The sequence below is a fragment of the Centropristis striata genome, chromosome 11 (genome assembly GCF_030273125.1).
Source record: "Centropristis striata isolate RG_2023a ecotype Rhode Island chromosome 11, C.striata_1.0, whole genome shotgun sequence".
Taxonomy (NCBI): domain Eukaryota; kingdom Metazoa; phylum Chordata; class Actinopteri; order Perciformes; family Serranidae; genus Centropristis; species Centropristis striata.
Window position 1 is genome coordinate 35,917,540 of NC_081527.1, and position 13,600 is coordinate 35,931,139.

The 13,600-nt window shown below is 36.3% G+C and overlaps 1 protein-coding gene across 1 annotated transcript in view; it reads left to right on the forward strand.

The window, feature by feature from the left end:
• pde1cb (phosphodiesterase 1C, calmodulin-dependent b) overlaps window positions 1-13,600 on the forward strand; it is a 141,335-nt gene that overhangs the window by 108,817 nt on the left and 18,918 nt on the right. The window contains exons 9-11 of the mRNA XM_059344284.1: window positions 4,915-5,015; window positions 6,522-6,650; window positions 7,763-7,864. Coding sequence (XP_059200267.1) covers window positions 4,915-5,015; window positions 6,522-6,650; window positions 7,763-7,864 — 332 coding nt within the window. The remainder of the gene's footprint in view (window positions 1-4,914; window positions 5,016-6,521; window positions 6,651-7,762; window positions 7,865-13,600) is intronic.

Here is a 13,600-nt window from a genome sequence, read left to right on the forward strand (position 1 = left end):
GTGATCTGCCCAATGTTGGAGAGTCATCTGCCTTCTCTTTAATATAGTTTTATATATATTATATACAATTTTATTATATTTATGTTGTAAAAGTTCAATTTATTATATAATATCTGTCATTTTTATCATTTTTATCCCTTACATTGATTTTATTTTTCCTTGTTTCTGTATTTTTATCATTTTTTTCTAGTGACAGTCTTTAATTCTAATTTTATTATCCAAAAAACACATTTTAAATGTGTTTTAGTGTGATCTGCTGAATGTTGGAGAGTCATCTGCCTTCTCTTTAATATAGTTTTATATATATTATATACAATTTTATTATATTTATGTTGTAAAAGTTCAATTTATTATATGATATCTGTCATTTTAATCATTTTTATCCCTTACATTGATTTTATTTTTCCTTTTTTCTGTATTTTTATCATTTTTTTCTAGTGACAGTCTTTAATTTTAATTTTATTATCCAAAAAACACATTTTAAATGTGTTTTAGTGTGATGTGACGAATGTTGGAGAGTCATCTGCCTTCTCTTTAACATAGTTTTATAAATACACTGTAAAAAAAAAAATCTGTTTAATTAACGGTAAAATACCGGCAGCTGTGGTTGCCAGAACATCACCGTAAAAATTAAATTGAGCGTATGTAAATGTAAATATCAGCAAAAACTGTAATTTATACAGAATAATCCCATTATTTTTAGGATAATTGTTTCATTATGGTATTTCTCCATTAACTTTACATGAAAATTTTATATTTTTATAGCAAAACTGTGTGTTTTCTACAGTTTATGGCGGTAGAATTTAAAGTTTTATACTATTCTTTGATTGACAGTAATTAAAAGTATCTACTACGGTGATGTACAATGTTTAATTTTACGACCTATTTCTGATGCAATTTGACAGTTTTTTACTGTAATTTCTACAAACATTTTTTACAGTGTATTATATACAATTTTATTATATTAATATTGTAAAAGTCCAATTTATTTTTTGATATCTGTCATTTTAATCATTTTTATCCCTTACATTGATTTTATTTTTCCTTGTTTCTGTATTTTTATCAATTTTTTCTAGTTACAGTCTTTAATTTCAATTTTATTATCATCATTTGTCTTTATTTTGTCTTTTATCTAATTCTTTAATCTAGTTTTTATTTCACTTGTATTTATTTTTTGACTTGTTTACTCTACCTGCAGCTCTTGAATGTTTTTTCTATTTATGGATTTGAATGCATTGATCTCTTATTGTTAAAATAGCTTTTGTTGTTTTGTTTTTGTGCTTTTTCTGTCTTATCGGATTGTAAGTCATCTGTGAAGCACTTTGAACTGCACTCACCTGTTAAAATGTGCAATACAAGGAGTAGACAAGTTTTTTTTTTAAATGTGTTTTTTCGGTGTATTCAGCACCACAAGTGAAGTGCCTTATGGTTTCATAATATTCCATTATTCGCATCAAAACAGAGGAAAAATACTATATGTATTTTTTTTATTTTGCGGTAAACTGTCCCTTTAAAAACCTACATACACCAGTTGAACATATAGGAGTTGGTTTGGTTCCCAGTAGGAAAGCTTAGTCTATAAAATCATTTTATCCACATGGTATTCAGAACATCTCTGCCAGCTGCCGTATGCCAGCCTAATTGCAGCTTTGTCTGACATGTCATCTTCTAAATATGTCTCATTTTTATCATTGGAGACTCTGTGAGCCGTTTTTTTCCTTAAAGAAACAGACATCCTAGTCTCGCTCGCTCAAGGCAGGTTTGAGAACATCAACCTGCATTTCTAAGGATATCCGTCAAAATATAACTTAATTAACCCATTGACGCCTAAAACTTCCTGTAAAACCTCTGGGCGATTTTAAAATAAGCCCCTAAAACCTGAAGTTTTTCTGGAAATTCAACAGAAGTGTCAACGCTTCTACTAAATAATAGATTTTTCAGCCTCTGTAGCAGATAGAAATGAAATTCAACATGTATTTGAGAGCTTATACAAATACTACAAAACGACGTAAACGCTTTCCAGGCTTCAATGGGTTAATGGACATTGTCTCGACATGTAAAGTCAAACATGCTTCATTTCTATTCTTCATATTTTATGTTTTGCTTTTGTTCCTTTTCCATCTTGTGACCTATATTTCGCTTCTCCCCACTGGAGTGACTTTAGGGCATTTCTGATGTTGCTTTCATTCCAAAAAAAAGAGAAAAAAAAAAAACACGAGCCTCGCTAAATCCGAGTTCAAAGTACCCAACCAGCCAGCCGGCCGCCCCCGCTTCCAGTGTTTTTATTTAATCACCTTAATAAGGTGGCTGCGACAGCTGTCGACATGGCGTGCTTCTTTGGGCAGTGCCTCGCGGAGTAAACCACATTACTGCTGAAACCACGGGCTCCTGGGAGAGCAGGAGAACAGCATCTATCATTTCACAGGCCCTCCAGACTCCATTAAATCAACAATCAACAGGTCATTCATAAAGCCGGCCCCATGAGGAAATATACTGAGGGATGGATCGGCCATCTTGCCCCCACCCCCCTGTTCTTAATGACTCCCCCATCCCCCCTCTGTTGATTAGTCACCAATATCGACTTGGCTTCCTGAGCTAAATCCCCACTCTGTGTGTGAGTGCACTCAGATGCATGCACATCTCAGAGGAAAATTCCCACTCACAGGTGTGTGGACGCTGCAAATGCTCACAGATTAAACCCCCGTGAATAAAAAAAAGCACACACAAGCAGGTAGAGTCCATGTTATTCACATTCTTTTGACTTCTTGTTTGTGTGGGTGCACTGCTCATACCATGAAAGTAGTTCCACTTTTTGAGGGGAAAAAATGCTTATTTACTCTCTTGCCAAGAATTATATGAGGAGATCAATACCACTCTCATGACTGCAATGTTTGATAATGCAAATGATGAAGATTAAATTCCTTGACAACAAAAGAGAAAATGGAACTTAACCCTATAAAGCCAAGTGTATCATATTAGATACAGTTATTTTTGAGACCTCTACATCATCAAAAACCTGATGTATACATGTGTTGAAGATAAACAAACTGAGCAACAAATTGCACAAATTAGAATTCATATATGCAATTTATTTATTTCTTAAAATTCGTCAGCAGGTTAATAAGCACTCGGTTTTTAAAAAAAAAATAATTTTCTGGCAATTATTTCATGGTTCAGGCTTTATAGGGTTAAAAAATATATTACATCATTTATTTTTGAACAATCACCTATTTAAATCTCACAGAGACAGAGTTCACATTATTGCTGAATTTCTTCACAGGGGGGACTAAAATTACAATGTCGAAGCTCTCCATTTAATTCTCTGAGGCAGCACCTGTCGTTTTGTTTTGTTTTGTTTTTGGATCTAACTTTCTCTTGTTTCATCGTCTGTAGTAATTTCTCTTTAGTTTTTTGTTACCACAATAGTAGAAAAAGAGTACACCTCTCCCCTGGTGGACTGAACACTGTTGTAACTACCAAATGGCTTTAAGAACGGGATGATTGTGTTTTTTAATACAATGAAAAATTAAAATCTCTTTTGTACACTTGTATTTACAAGGGTTTATCATTAGCGACTGTGTCGCAATAGATATTGACCTAGAAGACTTTTATTCAAATGGAAATCTTACAGATTATTACTTTAAATTTATGAAAATCAAATACAGACTATTATAACCCTTTATGACTAACAGTCCCTTCAACCAAGTCCTAACAAATTGCAGAATTAAATCTTAAGTCAAAGTACTAATACCACACTGTGAAATTCCTCCACTACAAAGTCCTGCATTCAAAACATTTATTAAGTAAAAGTACAAAAGTATCAGCATCAAAATGTACTTAAAGTATCAAAAGTAAAAGTATTCGTGATTCAGAATGAACCCACTCAGATTGTTTTATATATTCTAAATACATTAGTAGATTATTTGTTTTAATTTGCATGTATGTAAGCAGCATTTTAATTTTGTAAAGCTAGGGCTCATTTAACTACCTCATACTGTTGTGGGGTTTAATTTAAGAAATGTCTTATCACTTTAAAAAAATTGCAGAATTAAATCTCTCCAAAAAACAACTCTATATTAACTAAAATGATAACTGATGAGGTTGGTTGCAGCTAACCTGATTAGATGTTTCCAGTCTTTGTGCTGGAGCCACATATTCACTGTATAAAACATGAGTGTGGTGTCGATTTTCTTATTTTACTCTCGACAAGAAAACCAATAAGCACATTTTCCAAAATGTTGAGAAGTACAGAGTTGCTGCTACTTTCACATCACAGTCTTCTTTGCTATAGTTTTGTGCCAAATCTGACTTTAAGCACTAAAAAATGTGTTTCCTCACCTCGTGACAGCTTAAACTTGTAATAAAATTCATGAGAACGCGCCTTTATCATTTATATTTGTTAACAGTGACAAAGCAGACTGAGACACTGTCTGAGAGGAAGGAGGAGTGTTAGAGAGACTGTTGGTTAAATGTGATTCTCAATCGAGCTCTTCTTATCTAAAGCTTCCTTTTTGCCTTTGTGCCCTTTCTTCTATCTTCTCCTCCCCATTTGTTTCCTTCCCTCCCTGGCGGTAATGTATTCCTCATGCCAAATACTTCTCCCGGCATCCTTTATATCACTTTTCTCCTCTACATCTTTCTGTCGTGATGTACCATTCCCTGCATTCCCCCTTTTTTTCCATTCACTGGCTTCTCATTTCTCTTCTCTAATTTCTGTCCGTTCTTTCCTCTGCTGTTCATTACTCTCCCTTCCTTCTTTTCCTGTCGATGTCGCTGTCTTTTCCATCCCGTTGCCCTCCCTGCTCTTCTACATACTTCTCTTAATACCTCCCTCCTTCTCATTATCTTCGACCCCCACTCCTCCTCCTCCTCCTCCTCCTCCTCTTCGTCTCCTACTATTTTTTTTCCCTGCAGCATTGGTTGACTGAGCTTGAGATCTTTGCCATGATCTTTGCGGCGGCGGTTCACGACTACGAGCACACGGGGACCACAAACAACTTCCACATTCAGACAAGGTAATGGATCATAAAATCAAAAATGCATGGCACTGACTCACCCGATCAATGTTTTCATTCGCAGCGAGGGAGCTTTACAATCACACTGAGCTCGCCTACAGTGCAGTAATAACACACGGGCCGGGACGGGAGTCCAGGTGAACTCCAGTCTCTTTGCCCTTGAGAGCTTGAGTTGCAGAGAACACATTGGAACAAAACCTTATATCCTATTAAAGTCATTTTGTTGATCACTTTCTTGGTTATTATTCCCAAATGTATTTTCACAATTAAAGTCCATTTTCTACAGCCCTTCGTAAAAATGTCCAAATTCCTTTTCTACATGTGATACATTTCAGAGAGAAAACCCTTCCAGATTACTTTCGGTCTTATTTTCAACCAAACTTATTTACTTATTAATTTCTTAGTTCTTATTAAACTACAACCCCCATTCTAAAAAGGTTGGGACGTGGCTATAATCAGTGGTGGAAAAAAAATTCAGATCCTTTCTTAAGTAAAATTACTAATACCATACTGTGAAATTACTCCACTTAGTAAAAGTCCTGCATTCAAAACCTTTATTAAGTAAAAGTATAAAAGTATCAGCTCAAAATGTACTTAAAGTATCAAAAGTAAAAGTACTCGTTATGCAGAATGGACCCACTCACATCGTTTTACATATTCTAAATATATTATTAGATTATTTGCATTCATTTGCATTTATGTAAGGAGCATTTTAATTTAAGTTTAATTTAAGAAATGTCTATTCACTTTAAATTGATCATGTTTTTCATGTTAAACCTCGGCCTGAAAAGTAAGTTATGCTGGCAGCTAAATGTAGTTGAGTAAAAAGAAGTATAAAGTTGCAAATAATGGAAGTTCTCAAGTAAAGTACCTTAAAAGTGTACTTACAGTACAGTAAGTAATTGGTACAGTAAATGTACTGAGTTACATCCCACCACTGGCTATAACATAAATAAAGCAGAATGTGATCATTTGATGATTCTTTTTGACATATATTCTATTGAAACTGTACAATGACAATGTAGTACTATATACAAGAATTGAGGGGTCAAGGTCACGTTTATTTCTAGAGCACCTTATATACAACCAAGGTTGACCAAAGTGCTTTACATAACTGAATAACAACAACAACAAAATCCAATCCAATACAAGATACATAATTGAATAACAATAAACTCACAAATAAAAATAAAAGACAATTTGATCTAATAATATATTACATGAGATGTGCAATACAACATACAGAAACAACTGTCTTCTCAAACAGGTTTGAAAGCCTGGGAGAAAAAATGAGTCTTAAGAGAAGATTTAAAATTGTCCAAAGTCTTTGATGACCGGATATGCAGCGGTAAACTGTTCCACAGCTTCGGGGCAGCCACTGCAAAAGAGCGATCGCCTTTTGTTTTTAGCCTGCATTTAGGCACATCCAGGTTTGAATCATTGGTCCATTATTTCTCTATTATTTCCCATGTAGACCAAACTATTGCTTTTCTTTCTCTCTAACAGGTCAGACACAGCTATCCTGTACAATGACCGCTCAGTGTTGGAGAGCCACCACGTCAGCGCAGCATACCGCCTGCTGCAGGACGACGATGAGATGAACATCCTCTACAACCTGTCCAAGGATGACTGGAGGTCAGTGCCAGACAGACACTTAGACAAGAGGAGAGATGAAAGAGCTGAATGACAGCAAAGAGAAATAAAACTCAGAGATGTTGTAGCCAGAGAGGGACAGGTTGAAGCCAGTCAGGTCAAGGAGAAAAGTCTCACAATGTACACGTCACCTGTCATTATCATACATCCTAATTTTTTGTTTTTCATTTCTTACTTTTTGCATAAAAACCCTTTTTTTATCACTACGCTTCTAATGCACAACATGGGTCAAAAATGTCATTATGGGGTATTGTGTGTATAATTTTTTTTTTTTTTTAAATGTATTTTTTTTGGGCTTTTACATGCCTTTAATGGACAGGATAGTTGAAGAGAGACAGGAAACGGGGCAGAGAGAGGGGAATGTGGGGAATGACATGCAGTAAAGGGCCGTCCGATGCGGGACTCGAACCGGGGCCAGCTGCAGCGAGGACTGTAGCCTCTACACATGGGGCGCCTGCGTAACCCACTACGCTACCGACCACCCGTGTGTATAATTTTAAGGAAAAATGAATTTAATCAATTTTGGAATAAGGCTGAAACATAAAAAAAAATGTACTACCTGTCCAAGGATGACTGGAGGTCAGTGCCAGACAGACACTTAGACAAGAGGAGAGATGAAAGAGCTGAATGACAGCAAAGAGAAATAAAACTCAGAGGTGTTGTAGCCAGAGAGGGACAGGTTGAAGCCAGTCAGGTCAAGGAGAAAAGACTCACAATGTACACGTCACCTGTTCAAAGCTCAAAGTGAACTCATCTCTTATTTTTCAAGATTAACAACTGCGCTCGGTGCAGTAAAAATCTGAAAACTTGGATTACTGTCAAGGTCCAAGAACTTTCTACTAAATGGAACTGTTATGTGTGATAATACATTAAAGCAGACAGCTGCAATCCGATTTCTCTCGGCATACGATGGGACTTGTCAAAGCAGATATTATAAATAGCTCTCAAAAGCGTGTTCGCTGGCTTCATTTACTTTTAGCGACTTCCGAAATAAGTCGGCTTTTATTACCTGCGTGTTTGACAGCTCATTATACAGCACATGGATAATGTTTTCCTGTCCTTTTTTCCCTCATCTCTCCCGTGTTTTCATGCAGAGAGCTGCGGGCTCTGGTGGTGGAGATGGTGCTGGCCACAGATATGTCCTGCCACTTCCAGCAGGTTAAGGCCATGAAGAACTTCCTACAGACACCTGAGGGGTGAGATAACTTGTCCTTCGCTACTGTTTACACTCCCTGCCCTTGTTCCAGCAATTTACATCCTCATTAACCCTGCCATCACAGTGCTTCACTGTGTACTAACCCCCAGCTGTTTACAACCCAATTAACCCCCGCCCTGAGGGTGCACTCCAACATTCACAACACAACAAACATTCATGTTTACATCAAATGGACTGGGATGATATCTGTTGTTCAGGTTGTGCTTATCTCAGATAAAAAAAGAGAAATGGAATGGGTGTTTTGTGGCCAGATACTAGCAAATGTCATGCATTATGCAATCCAGGTACACAGTGAAGCCTTACTACAGGCCCTCTCAGGCACCAAACACAGGGTAGTCTGTGTTTCTGTTCTGGAAGTCTGCAGCAGAGTTATGGTGCAGTCACACCAGTTTTGGCATTGTGAAATTTATTTGCACACTGCAGTGAAAAACAGCCGGCAGCAGAAATATTGCTGCCAGGTTTTCTGGCACACTGTAGGCAGCTACAGCTAAGATGACCAGCTAGAAAACATTAGCCTCCCACTAGCTCCAATATTGTCTCTGTAGGGCTCTAATGCTCTGCTGCTTGTGTTCTGCAAAATATGCTTTGAAACATAAATATCAGCTCTAATTACTTACCCCCAAGTCTCTTTCATATATAGTTCCCAGCATGGGCCAGCACGGGCCAAGAGTGTCAAGGAAGAAACCAACAGTGAGCTACGAAAAGATGCAAAATACCTGCAAAGAGACACAAAATAACAAATGAAACAGGGGCAAAACAACCACAAAGAGACATTAAATGACTGCAACGAGACACAAAACAACTACAAAAGACCGCAAATAGGTACAAAATGGCCAATAGAGACATCAACCAACTATAAAGTGACATAAATTGACCACAAAGAGACACAAAACAAGTGACTCAGAGTGACCCATCCACACATGCTCCAGGCAGGAAATGTTCCTGAACATTTCACGGATAAACTGCATGTGTGATAGGAGTTTTATGGTCATTAGCAGCTCCTAAGTGTTGACAAATATTTTTCATTTAGTTGAGAGAATCACAAGTCCTTAGCTCAGTAGAATATGTTTCCCTTTTTGTAAAAGTTTAAAAGCATTTCTCTAGAAAACTTCCTTTCTGTCTCTGTCTCTCGTGAGGCCTGTCCATTGCAGGTCAGAGTGAAAGTCTTTGACTTCACTGTAAAACTTTTTACTGTAAAATTACAGTAAATTACTGGCAGCAGTTTCGCCAGTAAGTTACTGTAAAATTTACAGTACATCTACTGTATTATAGAAATACAGGTTAGTTCACTGACAAACTGTCTCGTAACGAAGAAAAAAATTAGCGTGACGTTTGAATGTTTAACTCTAAATTATGTTACAACTAATCCATGAAAACTCTAAGTAATTAGTATTACTGGAAAAATAACACATTGTGATTATTTCAGCCCAGACAAAAATGGAATAAAACTTTTCTTCTTTTAGAAAATAACGGCTTTATTTTCCCGACATGCTCAGCTGAAAACAGTAAGTTCCTGAAAAAATATCATTTTGACCGTTGGAATGCCTGAGCAATCATGATAACTCCCACAATGCATTGTTTTCACAGTAATATAATTCAATTCAATTGGCTTTATTGGCATGGCATAACAATGTATATATTGCCAAAGCAAGCATCAGAAAAAAAGATAACAAGATAAGGAAAGCAATATTTACAATAAATTATTATAATTCTGTTATTCATTTTAGGTGAAAAGAAAAACTAATAACAATAAAAGAAAGCAATATTTACAATCATTGAATTACAATCAACATATAATTTATACAATCTAACTGTCCCAGCAAAAAAAAAGAAGACAAAATAAAATAAAAAATAAAAACAAAACAACCAACAGCTGTGTACTGTGTAATATACTGTACAATCATAATACAGCAAGTTACTGTTAGAATTTGACTGTAAATTTACAGCAAAGTCTTACAGTGTTTGTACGGCTGATCCATCCTAAATAAAAAATAGGATATAAAAAATATTAATTATTTTCTGATTCAGGAAGTCAGCCTGGGTGAACTGTGTGCGAGGAAGACAAGGCCATGTGGATCACAACAGGAAGTGAATATGTTTCCAATTAACCAATGTCTTTTTTGCTGCCTCCGAGGTCACCAGCCTGCACACATGTAGAGCAGAGCACCCTCTGCATTAGCTGATAGCCGGGAATACTCCAGTTGCAGACACAGAAATAAAAGAGAGCTATCAAGCAAACTATCATATGACCTGATGAGTCATCAGTGCTGATGTCGCCGCAGCGCTGACGAGAAGCGGCTGCAAGAAACTTGTTCGACCTTCTGGGCATTCTCTCTGCTGTGATAATGCACTAAGGCACTCGTCATGATTAGAAAGCTGCTCAGAGAGCAATGATGTGAAGATAGGCTGCTTCCTGAAAACATGTGTAGGAATCAACAATATTATGCTTCCTATATACTCGTGAATATATATGGCGAAATTCAAAGGGTGCTGCCTGCAGAGTAATCACCGGGCTACAGTATAGGGTACGCACAGGCATGCACATAAACGAGATTGCAGTCTGCAGGAAGCTGTAATGCTGAATAGACTCTAATGTGAAGTAATTCAAGCCAGTGTGCTCCAGGCCTGCTTTGAGTGCACTTTAAGACCCAATCTGCCATAAATGGAATGAAGGGAAATCTGAGCTGGTCTTTCTCACCTCTGTTTAACCTTCTGCTGCGTGTGTTTGTGTGTGTGTGTGTGTGTGTGTTTGTGTGTGTTTTCATTGGTGTGCCTATTTTCCATATTGGACTGTGTCAGTTCATTCATGCACCAGTCCATTAAACATGCTATTTTGATATGGTTATCAGTTGATATCTCATACACGGCTGATGTCTTTTTTTTTTTTTTTTTTTTTTTAACTTTGTTTATTAAGTTTTTTCACAATAAAACACAGACATACAGGAACACTCAGAACAGAATCCCCACCCCAGAAAGCGAAAACAAATATATAGATAGATAAACAACAATAATAATAATAATGATCAATAGATGACTCAATCTAAGACAATATAAGTTAAGTATGTTGTAAAAGAGGACATCTATAAACATAAAAAAGGAGAGAATTTTACAGGAAAACAAAACAAAAAAAACAAGCAAAAAACATTAGAAAAGTACAGTACATACTGAAGAGTATTTAAGCGGGTTGTCATCTCAGCACACTGAAATCTGTGGCTGTCCTAATTAACTTGAGTCATGCAGCTCTGATTTCTCTTCCACATATTTCAGAAAAGGTTGCCAAATCTTATTGAATTTGCCAGTGTGTGTTTTATTTTTTCCAATTTCATATTACACGGCTGATGTCTGATGAGGTGATATGATGCATCTTCACACTGTGTTCCAGTGTAGAGGACTGATTTGCCTAATGGACACAGTTTTTATTTATTTATTTATTTGTTTATTCTTTTTGAAAGGAGGTGTTTCTCTGTTTTTAGGTGCTTGTTCAGGTGTGTTTTTATTCTCATGCTAATAGATGTCAGCATCTGTTTAATGAGACATATTTTTGCAATTTCCTGTTGTCATTAGTTTGACTGCTAGGTGCCTCTATTTGGTCAGTGCCAACACTTAAAGGATGTGATGACTGATCCTAGTAATATTAGAAGTATTTTCCTACAGCTTCATTGTTGCTCAGAAGCTATTAAAACACATCAATGAGCCACACTGTTGTGACACTGGGTGACATGTTTTATTTGTGAACATTAGCACGAACCCTTTAATTTATTTAAATTTTAATCCTAAATACACTGCCCTGCTGTGGGAAATACTCTTTGCCAAATTTGTATTAATCCACCACTCAAAATAGGCCGCAACTAATGCACTGTTTACTTCTGTTAGAGTAATGTCAGTTTTTAAGAAATCCTCAGACCTTTTTTAATAAATAAAACTGAATATTTCAGAGCCATTTATAAAGATTAAACAGGAATCAGTGCAGACAAGACAGACAAGGCAAGGAAGTCAAAAAGTATCAAGAGACAGATTGTAGACACATTGTTGGTTTTGGACTTTACAAGAGATTTGGTCACAATATCACGTCTAGCTTTATCCATAAAGTGGAAATACTCCTAGAGACTATTTCATATTCCGCTCAGCTATAGCAATGACCAATGCATTTTGACTGTAGCTGAAGTTAAATCTAAAGAACAAGTCAATTTCTCTTGGTTCACAGGATATTGTGCTTCTTCTCCTTGGACAGAAAATGTCTAATTTATGGGAAAAATAGTAATCCCTCCTGCAGACTCCTGCAGTCATCCGTGTTTTAAGTTTTAAGGTTCTTACATCTTGCACTTTTTACTTTTTTTATGCATCTTTGCAATTACGCCACCTTCAATGGTGACATTATTTTCCATCTGCTACTATGCCCTACATCTTCCTTGCACTAAATGTGATCCAGTTACATTTTCTACATGCATATGTTGCACATAAATTTAAGGTTACATTTTTCCAGGTCACATTAGCAACGCAAACTGATAGTTTTTTCTGTAAGTGTCTGTCTTTATCTAAAGCAGCTATTCTCAACCTTGGGGTCGAGACCCCAATTGGGGTCGTGGGATGATTTCTGGGGGTCACCAAATCATTTTGGAAGTCAGCTTTGTCTACACTGTCTTAAAGTGTTAATGTGTTTTAGTCTTTTTGGTCACTTAATGTCTTTTTTTGGTCATTATGTGTGTTTTTTGGTCATATTGTGTCTTTTTTTGTGTCTTTTTTTAATCATTTTGTGGTCAATTTGTGTCTGTTTTGGTCCTTTTGTGTCTTTTTTATCATTTCGTGGTCAATTTGTGTCTTTTTTGGTCCTTTTGTGTCTTTTTTATCATTTTGTGTTCAATTTGTGTCTTTTTTGGTGATTTTGTTTCCTTTCTTTGGTGATTTTGTGTCTTTTTTAGTCATTTTGTGTCTTTTTTTGGTGATTCTGTTTCTTTTTTTGGGTAATTTTGTGTCTTTTTTGGTCATTTTGTGTCTTTTTGGTCATTTTGTTTCCTTTTTTTGATCATTTTGTTTCTTTTTTGGGTGATCTGAACTGTGCGTATCAGATTCTGTTTAGTGAGTGGAGGTCGCGGACAACATGCGTATTAAATTGGGGGTCGCGACTCAAAAAGGTTGAGAACTACTGATCTAAAGCAACTCCAAGTGATGGAGTTAAAGCATAACTGTAGTGGAGAACTGTATTCAGGACACGTTACAGTTCCCAGTGTTGATACATCTTTACTATGATGAAAACCCTGAATGGAGGCAGCAGGCTGAAAATACACAGGCCAATATCTATAAACAAAAAAAAAGTTTCCTGTGCTTGGACTTTTTTACTTTTTATTATACTGTTCTTGTACTGAGAGTCAATATTGTGGATTGATTGCTGTGGAAATGTTCGCACCTGTGCCACATTTTTTCCTTTTATGAAAAGCCTTTCTGTCTTCAGGGACACTCAGTGCTTTGGAGATGTTCTTGTATCCTTCCCCAGTCGGTATTTTTCAATAACCTTGTTGCAGATTGTCTGGAGTGTCTGTTTGCCTTCATGCTTTTTGCCAGGACATTGACAAAGCAGGGTAAAGCCTGAAAGATACAGGTGTATTTGAACGAACATTCCTTGTCAAACCTTGATTATACAAAGGTGATTTCATAGAACCATTCACTGTCATATTCGAGAGCTTAGTGCAGTTTCTATTTTTTTGTGATCAATTATTTT